Source organism: Pseudopipra pipra, chromosome 8, assembly GCF_036250125.1.
Source record: "Pseudopipra pipra isolate bDixPip1 chromosome 8, bDixPip1.hap1, whole genome shotgun sequence".
Classification (NCBI taxonomy): domain Eukaryota; kingdom Metazoa; phylum Chordata; class Aves; order Passeriformes; family Pipridae; genus Pseudopipra; species Pseudopipra pipra.
The window spans coordinates 34760602-34779738 of NC_087556.1; the positions used below are offsets into that span (position 1 = coordinate 34760602).

Genomic DNA, 19137 nt, shown 5'->3' on the forward strand with positions numbered 1-19137 from the left:
GTCATTAGTGCAATGGCAAAGGACATGGCAAAGGACAAGACAGGCAGAGCTGGAGGATTAATGACATGAGGGAGTGTGGAGCTCTGTCCTGCCTTTGTCCCATTCAGACATCAGCATGACTTGCCCTCACTCCAGCCCCATCCTCTCCAAAAATCAATCCCACCATCCTGCTCTTTGTCACCTCACCAGCAAGTGTGGAGAGCCTGCTGTGCCCTGGCTGTGGGCAACAACAAGGCTTTTGCATGATATGGGTTACCAGCCCCAGGCAGCAGAAGACCCCAACCTCTCCTCTCTGCCCTGGCTCTCCCAAGGGAAGTCTGCATGGCTGCTCCCAGAGGAAAAATTAGGAACCCACTCAGAACGATGTGCAAAAAATCCCGTGGTCTCTGCCGCCCACCCACCTGCACAGATGACACTGGCATCCTCCACGTGCCCACAGTTGTGCACTCCCCAGCCGTTGTGCCTGCACATCTGCAGGGAGGGCTCGTCCCCACGGCACTGCACGTCGTCCAGGAAGATGCGGCCGGAGCCCAGGCCAAAGTGGGCAGTGCGTGGGGCACCCAGGGCCTCCCCACAGCCCAGCTGCCGACACACCACCTGGGCATCCCGCAGGTCCCACTGGTCATCACACACCGTGCCCCACGTGCTGCCGTCGTACAGCTCCACGCGGCCCTCGCAGCCGTTCCTGCCGCCCCGCAGGCGCAGCCTGGCACCTGACACGGACATGCCATGGGTCAGGGTCACTCCAGCCTGGCATCCACAGCCCCCACCTCCCCAGCTGTCTTGGACATTGTGCCCCAGTGACCATGACCTGGGGTGGTGCAGACTCAAGGGGACCAGGGGTGAGCAGGGATGGAGCAAAGACCCTGGGGTGCACATATGGCAGACTTGTCCTGTCCAGGGACCTGCTGCGGGGGGCCTGAGGGATCTGCCTGAGGGCAGAGGTCATCAAGACATTGGGTCATTTGCAAAAAAGCCCTTTGAAACCCTTGAGATTGACCCATCCTCTGAGGGGGACAACTCATGCACCTTGGAGATGTCAGTGGCAGAGAGTACCAGCAGTCGTCCATTGAGCAGGATCAGCCAAGGAGGAAGCCCCTATTCCCCTCCTATGCCAGATTGGGACCCACTGCAAAGCCGAACCTAAACTGGCTGAGCAGGAATTACCTGTTGTTTGTGGCCATTGAGCAGGAGGGGTTGGACGGGTGACTGCAAGAAAGAAGAGGCAATGAATGAAAGGGCAGAGAATGCAGCTGGCTTGTGGTAGTGGATTGACATGGATATGGACACAGTTGTGGATATGGTCATGGACGTGAACATAAGAAGCCAAGCTGGAGAACTAAAGGAGGAATAGACAGTGGGTCTTATCTTTCTCCCATCCAGACACCAGCCTGATATTTCTCCAGTCTGGCCCCATCCTCCCAAAAAACCATCCCACAATCTTGCTCTTTGCCCCCTCACTGACCATCTACAATAGCAAGTGTGCAGAGCCTGCTGTGCCCTGGCTGTGGGCAACAGCAGGGCTTTTGCATGATATGGGCTACCAGCCCCAGGCAGCAGAAGACCCCAACCTCTCCTCACTGCCCTGGCTCTCCCAAGGGGGGTCAGCACGGCTGTTCCCAGCAGACACATCCAGAATACATTCAGAATGATGTACAAAAAATCCCGTGGTCTCTGCCGCCCACCCACCTGCACAGACAACACTGGCATCCTCCACGTGCCCACAGTTGTGCACTCCCCAGCCGTTGTGCCTGCACATCTGCAGGGAGGGCTCGTCCCCACGGCACTGCACGTCGTCCAGGAAGATGCGGCCGGAGCCCAGGCCAAAGTGGGCAGTGCGTGGGGCACCCAGGGCCTCCCCACAGCCCAGCTGCCGACACACCACCTGGGCATCCCGCAGGTCCCACTGGTCATCACACACCGTGCCCCACGTGCTGCCGTCGTACAGCTCCACGCGGCCCTCGCAGCCGTTCCTGCCGCCCCGCAGGCGCAGCCTGGCACCTGACACGGACACATGCCATGGGTCAGGGTCACTCTTGGAAAAGAGATGAGGGTAACTAAGGAGACCAGTGAGTGTGACTGGACAAGGTTACCTGCTGTGCTCTCTTCTGCTGTGGTAGCTGTTCTCAGTGTGAGGATCACCTCTGTTGAGGTGGACACCTCTGCTGTGAAGAGTGGTAGGGCTATGGAGGTTGGTAGGGCTATGGAGGTTGGTAGGGCTGTGGAGGTTGGTAGGGCTGTGGAGGTTGGTAGGGCTGTGGAGGTTGGTAGGGCTATGGAGGTTGGTAGGGCTGTGGAGGTTGGTAGGGCTGTGGAGGTTGGTAGGGCTGTGGAGGTTGGTAGGGCTATGGAGGTTGGTAGGGCTATGGAGGTTGGTAGGGCTGTGGACGGTGGTGGGGCTGTGGAGGGTGGTGGGGTTGTGCTGGTTGGTAGGGCTGTGGTGGTTGTCTCCGGTGCACTGGATGTCTCTGTTAGGGAGGTCATTAGTTCAATGACAATGGACATGGCACTGGACATGACAAGCAGAGCTGGAGCACTAAGAGAGGACTAAGGAAGAGAGCCAGGAGCTCTGTCCTGCCATTCTGGGAATCTTCCTGCAGTACAATCAGGCCTGTGAAGGAAGTTCAGGCACACTAAAGAGAACAGTGAGTGACAGTGGACAGGGTTACCTGCTCTGGTCTCCTCAGCTGCGGTGGCCAATGTTGCTGTGGTGGTTGTATCAAGCTGGGTGAACATCAGTGGTGAGGAACTAGATGTCACTGTGGTGGTCATCTCTGGTGAAGGGAACATGTCTTCCAGAGAGGTCATTAGTGGTTTGGTGGTTGATGTCTCTAGGGTTGATGTCTCTAGGGTTGGTGTCTGTAGGGTTGATGTCTCTAGGGTTGTCGTCTCTAGGGTTGTTATTGGCACTGTGGTGGTCATCTCTGAGAATGACAGCTCTGCACTGGTGGTCAGTGGCACCATGCTGGTTGGTGGCCCTGATGATGGTGTCTCCACTGTGCTGGCTATTAATGCTGACATGGTTGTCTCCCCTCGAGATGTCGTCATCTCTGTTGATGCTGAGGTTGTTGTCTCTGTTAGAAATTCCGTTGTTTCTGGGAATGCTGTAGTTTCAATAACTAGAGGCAACTCGAACACTGCCTCCAGTGTTGGTGTTGCTGGTGCCACGGTGGCTGTTGATGCTGCATCAGCCTCTTCTGTGAACCCAGAAGAAAAACCACCCCACACGTAAGGACTGTGCTTGTGCAATGGGTGCATCTGTGTGTTACCTACAAGCCCAGTTCCTTAAGGACAAAGTGAAATCAAGGTAAATTACTCTGATGGCATACTCCATCTTTTCTGGGGTCAATGGATAGAATGGAGGTGGGTAACAACCAGTTGAAAATTTTTCTTGGAAGTGATATTTCCAGATGATGAAAGCAGGGTAAGGTACTGGTGTGCAAATAAATGGCACTTAAAGAGCCTTAAAAAGCACTGGTGTAGGTAACATTTTCCTCTAGTATGGATTCAACCCACCATGCTCTTACTCCCTGAGAAAACTGCAATATATACATAAAACAAACTGTTTTATGAGCAAACTGTTTTATGAGCAAACTGTTGCCATCAGCCATGTCTCAGTTCACGATCATCTCAAGAAAATAAGATACAGATTATCTACATTATCTTAAAAAATAATGGGCAAGTAGAATGACAAAACAACAGGGTGACAGACTATTCAAAATGGATGGATATTTATAAAGGGAACAGGTATTAATGGACCTAAGCTTGAAAAAAAACTTGAAAAATATGGAAACAATGCAAAGTGAATTGTCAGCAATGACAATTTGGGTTGTGACTGTAAAATTACTATTGCCCAGAAAGAATCCATTAAGAGTTCACCTAACCCCATTCCTCCCTGATAAACTGATACCAGATATAACTTTGACTTTAATTTCTACTTGTTTCCTTATTGCCTCTGCCGGATGATTAGATGGAATTAATATTCTGCATATTGCAATATATATCTGATCCTTGGGGCTTTAAATTGCTTTGTGTGGATGAGTAAGCACAGTTTGTATGTCACCCTGGTGAGAAAACCTGAGTCCATGCTGGCTCTGCAGGGTCAGCAGGGTGAAAAGACCGGGTTGCTGGAAGATCAGACTGTGCTTACTGTGAATAGGCCTTTTCAGAGGGAGTGTGCCCTTCCACAGATAGAAAATTCTTCATAATAAAGTAGAAAAAAATGTTAGACCTATATCTAGTATAGCTTTTAGTCTTGAATGAATGAAACGTTATCTAGTAGGAGAATGTCTGCATACCCCCATGCTGACACATGCAGATGGAGTGCAATTTATGGCAAAATTGTTTAGAAAAGAAAAATGTGACAGCACCTGAACAGACAACACCAGCATCTTCGTAGTGGGCACAGTTGTGTATCCTCCATCCCGAGTGATTGCAACGCCACAGGGACATCTCATTCCCATTGCACCTCACGTTGTCCAGCAGGATGCTGCCGGAGCCTTGCCCAAAGTATGCACTTCCCAAAGCTGCAATGGCCCGGCCACATCCCAGCTGCCTGCACACAACCTGGGCATTGGCAAGGTCCCAATAATCATCACAAACTGTCCCCGACTGTCCTCTGTAGTGGATCTCAACGCGACCTTCACATCGGTGCTTTCCGTTCACCAGCTGGATAGAGGGAGCTTTGGGAGAGAGGGAATCGAGCACAAGACAGTCAGACAAATAAGATGGAAGTGACTGTAAGGAGTATTCTGTCCTCTTGCCCTAGAAGGTGCTTGCCTAGCCCAATATTAAGTGCTCATAAGGGCAGGGGTTTATTCACACCTTTTTTTCCTTCCTCTCTTCCAGATCTCAAAATCAGCTGTGTATATTTTATGCAAGATTGCTACAGTAAAGACAGAAAGCAGGCTAAGCAAAAACTATTTAAGCTAGAAAGGAAATTCCTTACTAATAAGCAAATTATAATAGGAAAGAAAAAGAGAGAAACTTAATTTCAGTCTCTTGATGAAAGCTAAGTAAAACCGTATTAAGAAAATAGCACTAAATTTTGTTCTTTTTGTAAACAGGAAGAAAATATCATGTTTTAAGAACACATTTCATATTTATGTATTACTTTTACTCACTGCTGTCAAAATGTTTTATGCTAAAGAACAAAGAGACATCACAATTTGCATTGAATCCTGCTGGAATTTGGGATGCAGAGCCTGGCTTTCCTGCCCTCAACCTGGATCTTACCAGCAGCATGTGTGTGCAGCTCTTCAGTGTGACATACAAAGCCTCTGTTGATCTGAGTGCAGAAGGGAAATCAGAGCAGTGGCTCAAGCAGATCAACAAGACTTGAGTGACACAGCAAGATTCATCTTGGACAGCCAAGACTGTGTCTTTTCCCTAAACTTATGTTCTTGGAGCTGCTATAGTGCTGCCATATAAAAGCTGCCAGGCAGATAGCTTACAATTCATGGGATATTGTGCGCTGCTGAAAGATGAGAATCAGGGCACTACTTTGCTTAAGATGATGTCCAAATTAGGCCCAATGAATCCTTCAGAAAAACCATAGAATTCTAGAGAAGACAGTATTCATTCTGTATTTCTCTCCATGGTTTAAATAATTTAACCGAAATTTCTCTTCTTCCTCTAGAACTCTCAGAAGAATTTTAAGGACATAGAGTCCACACATCAAATCCAAATCCTATTGTTTTTAAGAGTAATTTTACTGGGAGGAGAATTCCACAAAATGTTCTACAGAACGGACAATAGTCTCAACAGGATGATAAAGATTTCAATAGGAATTCAGTGGCTTTATTTCTTATATACAACTGAAGTCTAATTAGATTTCTGAAATAAAAAAATAACCTATCATATATACATCTGATTACTGCACTCATTCAGGTAAAACACATCTGTTTTTCACTTTGATTTGGCTTGTTTAGACGTTTTGCTGTGAGCAGCATGAAAATCCTGATTTCAGAGAATCATTTTTGGTGAAGACATTTATTAAAGTCTTTACCACCAAGTGTAAGTGAGCAAACAAATGCAGTAACTTAAGATTTGCAGGATTTACTCTTTGGAATTCAAAACATGCACACTGCACTTGTTATCCTTTGCTTTTCTGCCAAGTGCATATTTGCCTTGTTATTAAACACTAAGTCATCCAAAGCAAATCAAATCTCAGGAGTTAACAGCTCCATGATTTCTTCACTGCGTCTGATTCTTTGTTCTTGGACTAGAAGTACAGTCAAGACAGTGGCCAAATTAAATTTGTCCTGATTTGTATGTATTTCAAAGGGAGAAGCTACAAAAGTGCCCCTTGACTTATATCTGACTTGTTTCTTCAAATATCTACTTGAACTTGCACATTTTTGAACCCCTCTCACAGGAGTTCTGAGAGGTGACACAGCAAACCTGGCAAAAAGTCTGCGCGGGATTAGGAAATTAAAGCTGATCTAAACCAGGTTAATTTGCTTTCATTCAAGGTCTGTCATCACTGTGAGAGCACAGCCATCAGCTGGGGATGCAGTGAGATGGATTGAGTCCTGCCTCACACTTCAAAGGTATCAAAAAGACAAAAGCCTGTGATTATACAGCAAATACTCTGCTCCAGGAGACAGAGGCAGAGGGCAGAGAGAAGAAGAAGAGCAGCCAAAGGGAGATGGCTCATCAGCAGGCAAGCAGAGGACAGATGGAGAAAATTGGATGAGGTGGACGATGGCAACAAAAATTCTCATCACAATGTTTAAATGGCTGGTTAGAAAAATCATCAGCAATTATTCTAAGATATACACAGAACTATTTAGCTCGAAAAAGTCATCCAGGTCACTTAGGAGATAGAAACTAATCATGTAAGGAAGAATTCAATGACCATAAAAAAGTTCAACTGAAAGCATTTCCTCACTATCATTATTTTTAGATGTCCATCATTCACCCACGGTGCTAGAGTAAGAAAACTTTACTTCTTGTTATATTTCATTAAATTGTACGTAAGACCAAGAAGAACCAAATAATACAGGGAATATTAAATATATAGCATACGTATGCATGCATATACTATGAAATAAATATACACTGAAAATAAATAAATAAATAAATAAATAAATAAATAAATAATCATTTTCATTATTCTTAGATCAAATTTCTGGAACTGGAGGAATGACTCGTTCATAACATACTCACAGACACAATTCCCGAAATGATGCAAAGCACTAAGACGAGTACGACCCTGTGACAGCAAAATGAACTCCACTAAACGGTTCAAAACGTTCTTACCATTCACTCTGGTGATTAGTTCATCATTTTAGTAGAACAAAACTGTGCTATCTCTTTCCTTTAATTCCTGCTTTAGCCTTTTTCCCAAACTGATACAAACATAAATCTAAATTCTGTTCGCGGAATCAACAGAGAAGCTCCAAGCATTAAAATTTTATGCACCCTGGAACAAGTCTAAGTGGTTTTTACCTGTTTTGGCCTCCAGAACTGCTGGACCCAACAGGAGTAGCCATGTCCAAATCATAGTGGTACCCATCTTACCAAGTACTATTGATAGAAAGGACCTCAGAATATATAGTCTCTATTTCTGAAGGGGAGTGGCTCTACAGGTTTCTTTCTCTACAGGAGAACAATAAAACAACCACAGTCCTCTGATCTGAAACAAACATATGTTTGATTTGTTATTTAATATTTTGTAACTTCCTGGGTTTTGCAAAAAGATAACATCTCAAGAGTAACATTTTCCATTGCCTGGAAGGAAATATTTATGCTACCATAGGTTTCACAATCATCTCATTGTACAAAAACAAGAATGAGCTCCTATCCAAAGACACCTTTCAATTCCAGTTGATGACTCTCAGTATTTTTCTTTCATGGTGAGATTCCTTGACAGGTTATCAGGATGGTAGCAGAATCTTGAAACTTAAATGGGCTTCTTCCAGCAAAGCAGTAAAAGAGACTTACCAACCAGTATGGCAAGTCTTCCTGGGGAACCAAGAATGTCCTAAAGCTTCAGCATACTTTAAATAAAATAAGATTAGACCTGCTGGCCCTGTTGAAGTGTGACTGGGGAGTTTCTGAAGAATCTTGCAATTGAAGTCAAAACCTCCACCCCCGCAATTAACCCATTCTTTTTTGGCACATTTAATTTCAAGTCAAAACTCAAGTCAAAATTCACTGAGAGGCTGTTAGATCAGAAAAAAGTGTCAGAGGATCGGGGGCAGCTGATAACCTTTTGTGCAAACACTGTAGAAAAATGAGTAGATTTTGCACAGAGTTAAGAAAATTACATAGCTTGCAACTTAATTTTATTCTAAAACTTCCTTTGATGCTTTGAACCAACAAATGAGGGGGAAAATGTTCAGATTTTCTATTAAGAAAATTTCTTAATATATTCCTGGTTTAATTTTGCGTAGTGACAGTTACAGCTGTGTCATTCTTCAAAGAATGAATTCAAAGCTTTTCCACAACATGAAATAATTCTTAATTCTCGTTCACCACTCTCTTGTCAGAGTGGTTACTTTCCTGTCTTTCTGTGTTTTAACAATTTAAGAAGAAAAAGGGGATGAGCATCCCTACCCTGAAGAGCCAGAATGTTGTTTTCCATCTCGTTCCTACCTCTACAGCCAGCATTTCTTGGATGGAATCATCCCAAGTTAAAATTGCTGCCATATACAAATTTATTGCTTCCAGGGACAGTCATCAAGGATGAAAACCAAAGGCCAAAGGAGAAAGAGAATGACCTAGAAGGCCTTTCCACAAAGGCCAACATTATTGGAATGGAAGAAGGAAGTGTAAAATACAAGAGGCCAAAGATAACGTTGGAAGGCTTGAGAGTGAACATTGAGAAGGGTAAATATGTTTCTTCTTTATCCAAACAACCACATTTGCCCATGAATGAGGATATGTACACAACACCTGGTATTCACTATTCATATTCTTCTGGTTTTGACACCTTGACAAGAAGCAGAAAAAATCCAGTGTATTTGACTGGCCAATCAAACACTGCAATCAGTGAAGCAACAGTAAGTGATGGATTGCAATCCTTCTCCAAACTCCTGCAATGACTGAAAAGGGTGAGGAGGAAGGGGAGCACAAAAGGGATTCCCAGGTGGTTCAAGTGTAAAAAAACATCTCAAGCTGCCCAGGTAAAAGAACAAAATTGATTAATTCTTCACTACACTCTTCACTAATGAATTCTTAATTTCAAAAATCTAGATATTTCTAGACATCTTGATTATCAGACAATCTCTGCATGTAGAAATAGGTAAATAGTATGTTCCAATTAATCTTAATTAATTAATTAATACAAATACTCTACAGCTCATGTTTTCATCCTTCCCATTGGTTAGATTAGTCTCTTACTAGTAAGAGACTAACAGACTTTTGTTCTTAAGGTCTTCTGGCAGCTTGAGGTATTTCCCAGCACATCACTCTGTGAAAGAAGCTTTGAAAACACTTTCTCTTCTGCTGACTGAAAGTGAGGACACTTTGCAGACATACTGGTTTTGGTGAGATCAAAATGAAAACCACTGAAAGAACAAACAAGATTAATCCTCTTTTGCATGTGTCTACAAGAAAGCATCTGCACTGAAAAAAGGGTAGCCACAGACTTCTGAAAAAAAGGAAAGGTATTATGATGCAGTTAGGCAGTTTAGTCTAATTTATTGGGTTACTTGATGGCCTCTTGGGCTCTGTTGCCTGTGTCATGTGAAGTGTGTCATTGCAAACTGATCTGCATTTGGCCGGTGGTGAGGATGCGAGTGGATCAGAACTGTCCACCACTGGATTTATTGGTAGATTTCCCTAATGGGGGAGGACAGGAGGTGGGAAGGAAGGTCTGTGGCAGAGACATCATTCACCAGGCCCATGTACTTTAGAGCATGACCCTTTCCTTGTCATCAAAAGCAGCCCTTGCTGTGCTGAGCAGATCACTGGACTCCCCTGAGTCTGGACAATCTCTGGTCCGCACAACAGGACTAGATGAAAGGCAGGTCACCCACCTGTTCTGCCCTTCAGAGGTGCCTGTAGGCAAAGGGAAGGTGAGGACCCTCAATCTTTGTTGCTCATGTGTGGAAAACAAAACTCACACTCTCTGTGTGCAGTGCCAGTCCCTAGGTGTATGATCCCATCTCCACAACACGGAGCGGTGATGAGAGGCCTGCCCGGAATCATGAGGAGAAGGCAGCTTGAAGGAAGAAATGGTACAGGTTGGAATGATGATTCCTGTCAGAGCTGCCCACATCCTCCTTGTCAGGTCAGGATGTCACCCTGGAGTACAGCACACCTTCCTTACACGTCACTACTTTGACTCTGGCTCACCTCACACTTAGTACATTACGCTGTTCCAAATGAACTTACCTCTTTCATAGCTGGCTGGAAAACAGGAAAGCCTGAAGAAGGGCATTTCTCAATCAACACCAATGACCTTTACACCTGTACTAAGTAGTTTCTTCTGATGAAATTCTTCCTTTTTTTATTGTTTTTATTTTGTTTTCGCGTGGGAATAAGAGACAGGACACACTTCCTTATGGTAATTTACGTACATTCTCTCCCTCCCCCACTTCACAGGTGTAGAAATGTGTGAGAGCAAGAGCAGCAATTCTTGCTTAGAAAAGTCACTTTGTCAGAAGCCACATTTTCCAGTCTGATAATGTGTTAGCTGCGAGTTCATGCACAGAAGTGCTTTGTTTGCAAGTACACAAAAAAGAGTATTACTCAAAAAACCCCCCACTTTCTTTCATGCTTTTATTACACATTTATCTAACAGATTTGATCATATGCATTCTCCACATAAAATCTTATAAATGGCCTACATCTACTCAGAGAAACACGTACTTGGGAAGATCCATACTCCCCCAAAGTAAGGATCACTGTACAGGAATACTTCCTTATGTGCATTTTTGCTTATGGCTCATTATTGAGATTTTTTTTACTGCAAAGTAACATTTTTGTTGGACTACATGGAGTATCTCATGGTGTTACACAGGTGTTTTATCTGCATATCAGCAATGGCCAAAGTTCTTTCTCAAGTCACCTAAATCAGACAGATACTCAACCAAGAGTTCAACTGAGATGCCTGAAATGTCCAGCATTGAAGGTGCTTATTTGAATGCTAGGGTGGAAGAATCACCTTAAGTATGTTTGGACTAGGTTTTAAAATCAGACTGCTTTAAAAGTTCAGTTCATGGTAACATCAGGTGTAATCTTGATACAAGACGTTCTTCTGACAAGAAGATAGTGGAATAGTAAAGTAAGAGTTACCCTTCACGCTGATTGCAAAACCAAACAATGAAGCAGATGGCTGGTGAAAATATCCTTCCACCTGCAAGCCTGGGTTGCCTCTCACATTATCTGGTAGGGGATGGGTTTCTGCAGTTCACGCTTCAAAAGAAATCCTCCCACGGTGAGAAGAGCAGCAGCTCCCAGCACCACGGCGGTGACAACCAGGGGGACGTGGGAGCTGCCAGCAGGCTCTGAGCTCAGAGACTCCCCTCTTGCCTGCATGTCAGAGTCGAGCTCTGTGCACGAAAGAGAAAGAGAAAGGCTTACATTTGTTTTCCTGACCTGGTTAATCTCAGAGGTAATTAGGCAAAGAGAACTTGAAGTACAATGCTATAATCTGGGTTAGATCAGAAACCAAGTTGTTTTACTGCAAATGATTCTGTGGCCCCTCAAAAAGGTTATGGCAAGAAATTAAAGAGCAACTGAGAGTCTGTAATTATTACACTCGAAGACCACAAGATGCCATTTTCTGACAGTGGGAACAATGGATACAAGGCATTGGGAAGCAACATGTCAAAGGGGACTTAGAGATTGATTATTAATGAATGAGAGACATGCCAATCAGGCACAGCCAGCTTAAGAATATTAATATAAATCCAGCAGGGAGATGAGTTATAGCTCATCCCTCTTTCTGCAGAACTGAATCAATTGCCACTGTGCAGAACAAAGAATGGATCTAAACCATGACAGAAAGGAAACAGCTTGTAAAACTAATATAAATATTATATTAAAAAAATATAATAATCCCCATAAGAATCATAGCAGAATGGCAAATAAATGGGTTTCATGTCTGAACTGCAATGCAAACACACAGTAACACACAGAGTCTTACGTTATTTAAGGTATTTAAACTTACCAGTGTTCCTGTTCTCAGCGTGAGCTTCCCGAAGCTGCACAGGTCCAACAACAACATTCACTCGTCCCTGGGAAGAACCTGAATTCCTCTTGAGCCTACTCACACAGCCCTGATAGCAGCGGGAGGAGTAGTCTCTCTGCCTGCACACCACCAGCTCGCACTGCAGGTAAACCGACGGGTATTGCTCAGCAAAGGAGAAAGCGTTGAACGAAAACCGAGCGACACTGCTGCGCGGTGAGGAGTGCAAGGAGTAGGTAGGGTCCCTAACACACCTGGGGAGACATAAAACCAGCAGATTAGCCATTGACAAATAGCTTCTCTTGAATAGCAGCACTATTGCATTACCTCTGTGCAATAAGTTTCAGAGTTAAATATAAAATCAGAAATCGGAAGGATTAAGAAAAGCGCGTGCTTTTAGCAAGAGGGGGGATTATTAAATGCACGCAGCACAGAAATTTCGTAGCTCAACAAAGTTTGTGTAAGCATGGAGAGCTGAAAAATGACTAGTGGTTCTACTGGTTTCTGTGTTTCAGCTGAGAACCTGTTTTGCATTTGCCTGTGTGCAAAGAGGCCCCTGAAGGTTGCTGAAGAAAGAGAAGGTGTCCTTTTCTACTCTGGAAGCACAAAACTAATTCTAATACACTTTTTTTTTTTTAATAAACATGTTCTTTAGTGCCTCAATATACCTTGGTATAAAATTAAGCAAAATGTTCTGGGTCTCTAGAATAACAAGAAAAGGCTAAGGGACTTCTTTGCTTTTTGAGTAGACAGTTTTCTATTCTAGCTAAGATGCTGTAAAATTCTAACTGTGATATATGAAAGTGTAGAGCTATTGACATCCCTACGTTTCATACATTTATTTCAGAAGCAAAATCAGACCTCAATTTCTGCACTTGAGAAGAAATCTCAGTGCAGATCCTCGAGTGAAATCTCAATGCTTGACTGCAAATTCTGAATGGCATTTCTTTGTCATACTATATTTTATTCAGGCTTTGCCAAAAGGTTGTTGTTAGAAGTGTATTTGTACTGAGAATTGCAGCCAATGTACACAGGCCCTAAATCACCTCTTTCACAAATTAAGCCCTTTCAGAAGTATCCATATACTTTCAAAGTAATTCCTTAGAAAGTTCTTACCCCCTTTTGATCAATTCATAGGTCGTCGTTCTAAAATCACTGGGATCCGGTGATGCCACACAGGTGTCCACAAACACTATCAGATTTTGGTCAGAGCTGTGAAGAGATGCTTGGAGGAACAAATTCTGATTCGGGTCAACGTAGTATGGGAAGTTCTGCACCGGCCACAGGAAAGATGAGGAATTGTAGAATGCCAGGTCCACGTCGTATCTGCCATACTGGGTTTCACTGACATCAGTGATGTCATTGGCTGTGTACACTACTTGCACCCAGGTGTTCTGGATCATTTTGCAGCTGACATGGAGGTGAAGGTCCTTCTGCCTTTTGATGGTGTAACCAGGAGCAGACGCTTTTATCACGTTGGAGTAGGTGATGGTTTCGCTGTCAGCCTATTTGACACATTAAATGAGTACAAAATTACCACGTGTGGTTGTGTTCACTGTGTATACCATGTGTGTGCTATAAACTTCTGTATGTGCCAGGTCTTAGTATTAGTCAGAAAGAACATGTCATACTCAAAAATACCTAAGCATCTGCATGGGGTTGCTCACTTAACTCTCCCCTCTACTCCTGTTCTCTAAAACATCACTCTGAAATAGACACAGGGATTTCCTAAACCCTGGAAAGGATAAATAGGAATATTTAACAAACTTTAGCCTCCAGAAACATGTGATTATTTTCTGTGTTTTAAATACCTGTGGTCTACTACACCCTTTGCAACTCAAGACAATTTTCTAAATGTCTATTAAATTTCCATGCCCAGAGCTCTCCCAAACGTGTTGACACCAACCTGTCTCTGCGTGCCACAGCCATTGTATTGAATGTTGAATATAACCATCGTTGATGTGATTGTTGGTCTACAGTTGGGGTCAGGCAAGCTGATGCTCCTCACTGAGTAGCCCTGTGACTGGAGATAGCGTCTGTCCACAACTGCACGCATGGAGGTTGGGTAGCATGCAAGGGCTAGGGAAGAAAATATGAACTATTAGTGGTTCCAGGCACTTGATAATGCTTGCACATTGCAACTTCAACAAATACAGTCCCTGCTATCATTTAGAGATAAGCCAAACTGCTTACTTTTACACTTTAGACTTAGATATGAGGAAGCAATAGTCTCTGACATACTTCAGCTGACCTTCAGTTACTCCCCTGGCAAAACCACGTAGCTTACAATAGTTTTTTGCTGAGACCTTGAGCCTATATCAGCACTCACACAAAAATGATAAGAAGTGGGAGCTTTTCCTGAATAAGAATCCGAAAAATATTGTGGAAGGCGTAGAGCTGAAGTTTCAGACCGGTTTACAGAAACACAGCTTGGCTGGGAGGGGATCCTGATACTGTCTCCATGATGCTTCACTGAGTCCATGACATGAAAAGCAATGGTTCCACAGAGAGTTTGGCCTTTGGTGGAGTGAGATGCCTGATAACAAGGACCTACTGGCAACACACAGCCTCTTGAAAAGCAGTTAAAAAGACAAGAGAGCCAAACGTTTGTGCTGGAGAGGTTGTGAGTGTGCTTGAGATACACCTTAGCATTGGGACTGCAGGACAGTGCTGGAACAGGTCACCCAGAGAAGTAGCTTTGAGTATTTCATCCTTTGAATATTTCTAGAGACACAGCTAGACAAGTTCATAATGGACCTGACCAGGTGTTGGCAAGAGCTCTGCTTTGAATAGTTGAACAAGGAAACCTCCAAAAGTCTTTTCTAGCCAATATTTCTATGATTCTGTGAAAATTTGCCCAGAAAGGTACAAAAATATATATGAATTATGATGTGATACAAAGAAATATGAATTTAGAAAACATCATAGAAAACATCTAGAGGCAATTAAATTGATACCTGAAGATTTTTTAAGAAGAAAAAATAATTATTGTCTGAAAGTGACCGGTCAATAATTAGTTGCAAAATTCAAGTTGGAATGTCAATTATGTGGGATTTCTTCAGCCAAAGTAACCCATATTTATATGGCAAATAAAATCAGTCTATAAAAGCTTGTGAGAAAAGAAAACATCACAAACAGAATGGAATTATAAATAGAATGGAAACTTACTGGTATTCTGGTCTGCTGGAAAGGACTGATACTGAGCCCGAAACCTTCCATTGGAATATTTGGAGTCACCATAAAACTTGACAGTCATGAAGTTCGAGGATGACCTGTATGTGAGTTTAGAAGTAGAACAAATTCTTCCAAGTAGAGGTGAAGTATTGGGTGGCCCATCATAGATCTCAATATAGTCATACAGGCATCCACCCAGCAACCTGAAGAAGAAATTTGAACATATAATGAAATGCATTTGGTAAACTTTGGTTTTTCAATGCTGAACAAACAATAAAATAAGATTCTGCATTCACATAATTCCCATGTATATTTATCATTCACTTAGAGGATGGGAAATGTGCCCAGGAACTGTGGATGCAGTTGAGATTTGGAATCTATTTATTGCCCAGAAAAAAGTGGTTTACTTACTGAACACTTTCGAATGTCAGCATAATGCGAAAATTATTTGCTGCTTGTATTTCCCACAAACAATCTGCTCTCTCTGGATAATTCAAAGGATAAGGACTCTCAAATGTCCCGGAGGGAGTAAAAAGTAGGCTACCACAAAAAAATCTTCTGTCTGGAAAAAAAAAAAAAAAAGAAAAGAAGATTTAGATAGGATTCACTTAGACTTAATTATAATAAAATAATGAATATTGTATATAACAAAGCCAAAGCAAAAGGAGGTTAAATCTCAAAGGAAACTGAATGGCTGTTCTCTTCTTAGTTAGACTACAGGTGTGATGATCTCTTCAAAGAATTCTGAGTGAACCTTCCAGTCAGGCTTCAGCCATATCTGTGTCAGAGAAAGTCATTTCATGGTCCAAATACTGTGAAATCAGAGAAGGAAAAAAAGGGAAGACCCTCTAGCACACAGCCACCTTCTCTTGCGGGGGCCTTGGCAATGCTCTACAGGTTCCACCACACCCACCACTGGCTTCATTAGTCTGTGCTTGTCCCAGACTCTACTGTCCCACACAGAAGACCAAAGGCCAACCTCTACAGCACTTCCAGGTTTCGAAAAGAAGTGGCCAGAAAAACAAGGATAAATTCAGACCCACCTGGAGTAGTGGGGCCTGTGGTGGTGGTCGTGGTGGTGGTATCTGTAGAAGAGGAAGAGAAAGAAGCAAGTGAGGCCCTGGTGGATGAAGGAGCATGGCCAGGTTTCCTGCCAGTGCTGGGGATGTTGGTGCTCCCATGTCACAGGGACAATGGGGACCCTGGGGGTCTGAGCAAAAGGTGTTGGCCTTAATCCCACAAAATCAGAGAAGAAACAAAAGAAAATCTCCCACATGATCAACATAAATTGAAATTGGCATCACAGACAAGTGTCCCATCCCGCAGAGTGGGAATTCTGTATGCAAGCTTCTCATCCTGATGTTCACCAGGCTCAGGGAGACATCTTGGAATGGGGGAGGAACAGAAAACTTGGGAAGGCCCTCTAGCACACAGCCACCTTCTCTTGCTGGGGCCTTGGCAATGCTCTACAGGTTCTACCACACCCACCATGACCTTCATTAGGCCGTGCTTGTCCCAGACTCTGCTCTCCCACACAGAAGACCAAAGGCCAACCTCTGCAGCACTTCCTGGTTCAGAAAAGAAGTGGCCAGAAAAACAAGGATAAATTCAGACCCACCTGGAGTAGTGGTGCCTATGGTGGTGGTCGTGGTGGTGGTATCTGTAGAAGAGAAGAGAAAGAAGCAAATGAGGCCCTGGTGGATGAAGGAGCATGGCCAGGTTTTCTGCCAGTGCTGGGGATGTTGGTGCTCCCATGTCACAGGGACAATGGGGACCCTGGGGGTCTGAGCAAAAGGTGTTGGCCCAAATATCATAAAATCAGAGAAGAAACAAAAGAAAATCTCCCACATGATCAACATAAACTGAAATCTTCATCACAGACAGTGCCCTGGACCATGGAGTGGGAAATCTCTCCACACCCCTACACACCCTGATGTTCACCAGGCTCAGGGAGGCACCTTGGAAAAGAGGGAGAAATGGAAATCTTGGGAAGACCCTCTAGCACACAGCCACCTTCTCTTGCGGGGGCCTTGGCAATGCTCTACAGGTTCTACCACACCCACCATGACCTTCATTAGGCCGTGCTTGTCCCAGACTCTGCTCTCCCACACAGAAGACCAAAGGCCAACCTCTGCAGCACTTCCAGGTTCAGAAAAGAAGTGGCCAGAAAAACAAGGATAAATTCAGACCCACCTGGAGTAGTGGTGCCTATGGTGGTGGTCGTGGTGGTGGTATCTGTAGAAGAGAAGAGAAAGAAGCAAGTGAGGCCCTGGTGGATGAAGGAGCATGGCCAGGTTTTCTGCCAGTGCTGGGGATGTTGGTGCTCCCATGTCACAGGGACAATGGGGACCCTGGGGGTCTGAGCAAAAGGTGTTGGCCCAAATATCATAAAATCAGAGAAGAAACAAAAGAAAATCTCCCACATGATCAACATAAACTGAAATCTTCATCACAGACAGTGCCCTGGACCATGGAGTTGGAAATCTCTCCACACCCCTACACACCCTGATGTTCACCAGGCTCAGGGAGGCACCTTGGAAAAGAGGGAGAAATGGAAATCTTGGGAAGACCTTCTAGCACACAGGCACCTTCTCTTGCTGGGGCCTTGGCAATGCTCTACAGTTTCGCCACACCCACCATCGGCTTCATTAGGCCGTGCTTGTCCCAGGCTCTGCTCTCCCACACAGAAGACCAAAGGCCAACCTCTGCAGCACTTCCAGGTTTCGAAAAGAAGTGGCCAGAAAAACAAGGATAAATTCAGACCCACCTGGAGTAGTGGGGCCTGTGGTGGTGGTCGTGGTGGTGGTATCTGTAGAAGAGGAAGAGAAAGAAGCAAGTGAGGCCCTGGTGGATGAAGGAGCATGGCCAGGTTTTCTGCCAGTGCTGGGGATGTTGGTGCCCCCATGTCACAGGGACAATGGGGACCCTGGGGGTCTGAGCAAAAGGTGTTGGCCTTAATCCCATAAAATCAGAGAAGAAACAAAAGAAAATCTCCCACATGATCAACATAAATTGAAATTGGCATCACAGACAGTGTCCCATCCCGCAGAGTGGGAATTCTGTATGCAAGCTTCTCATCCTGATGTTCACCAGGCTCAGGGAGACATCTTGGAATGGGGGAGGAACAGAAAACTTGGGAAGTCCCTCTAGCACACAGCCACCTTCTCTTGCGGGGGCCTTGGCAATGCTCTACAGGTTCTACCACACCCACCATGGGCTTCATTAGGCCGTGCTTGTCCCAGACTCTGCTCTCCCACACAGAAGACCAAAGGCCAACCTCTGCAGCACTTCCAGGTTTCAAAAAGAAGTGGCCAGAAAAACAAGGATAAATTCAGACCCACCTGGAGTAGTGGTGCCTATGGTGGTGGTCGTGGTTGTGGTATCTGTAGAAGAGAAGAGAAAGAAGCAAATGAGGCTCTGGTGGATGAAGGAGCATGGCCAGTTTTCCTGCCAGTGCTGGGGATGTTGGTGCTCCCATGTCACAGGGACAATGGGGACCCTGGGGGTCTGAGCAAAAGGTGTTGGCCCAAATATCATAAAATCAAAGACGAAACAAAAGAAAATCTCCCACATGATCAACATAAACTGAAATCTTCATCACAGACAGTGCCCTGGACCGTGGAGTGGGAAATCTCTCCACACCCCTACGCACCCTGATGTTCACCAGGCTCAAGGAGGCACCTTGGAAAAGGGGGAGGAACAGAAATCTTGGGAAGGCCCTCTAGCACACAGCCACCTTCTCTTGCTGGGGCCTTGGCAATGCTCTACAAGTTCCACCACACCCACCATGACCTTCATTAGTCTGTGCTTTTCCCAGACTC

General features: G+C 44.4%; 1 protein-coding gene across 1 annotated transcript in view; it reads right to left on the minus strand.

Moving 5' to 3' along the window:
• LOC135418473 (deleted in malignant brain tumors 1 protein-like) overlaps positions 1-15877 on the minus strand; it is a 28473-nt gene extending 12596 nt beyond the window's left edge. The window contains exons 1-11 of the mRNA XM_064663860.1: positions 15728-15877; positions 15311-15519; positions 14049-14221; positions 13259-13647; positions 12125-12396; positions 4371-4682; positions 2565-3197; positions 2094-2534; positions 1690-2001; positions 1168-1209; positions 402-713 (exon numbers count right to left, since the gene is read on the minus strand). Of these exons, the coding sequence (XP_064519930.1) occupies positions 402-713; positions 1168-1209; positions 1690-2001; positions 2094-2534; positions 2565-3197; positions 4371-4682; positions 12125-12396; positions 13259-13647; positions 14049-14221; positions 15311-15519; positions 15728-15750 (3118 nt within the window). The 5' untranslated portion in view covers positions 15751-15877. The remainder of the gene's footprint in view (positions 1-401; positions 714-1167; positions 1210-1689; positions 2002-2093; positions 2535-2564; positions 3198-4370; positions 4683-12124; positions 12397-13258; positions 13648-14048; positions 14222-15310; positions 15520-15727) is intronic.
• Between the last annotated feature and the right edge of the window lie 3260 nt (positions 15878-19137).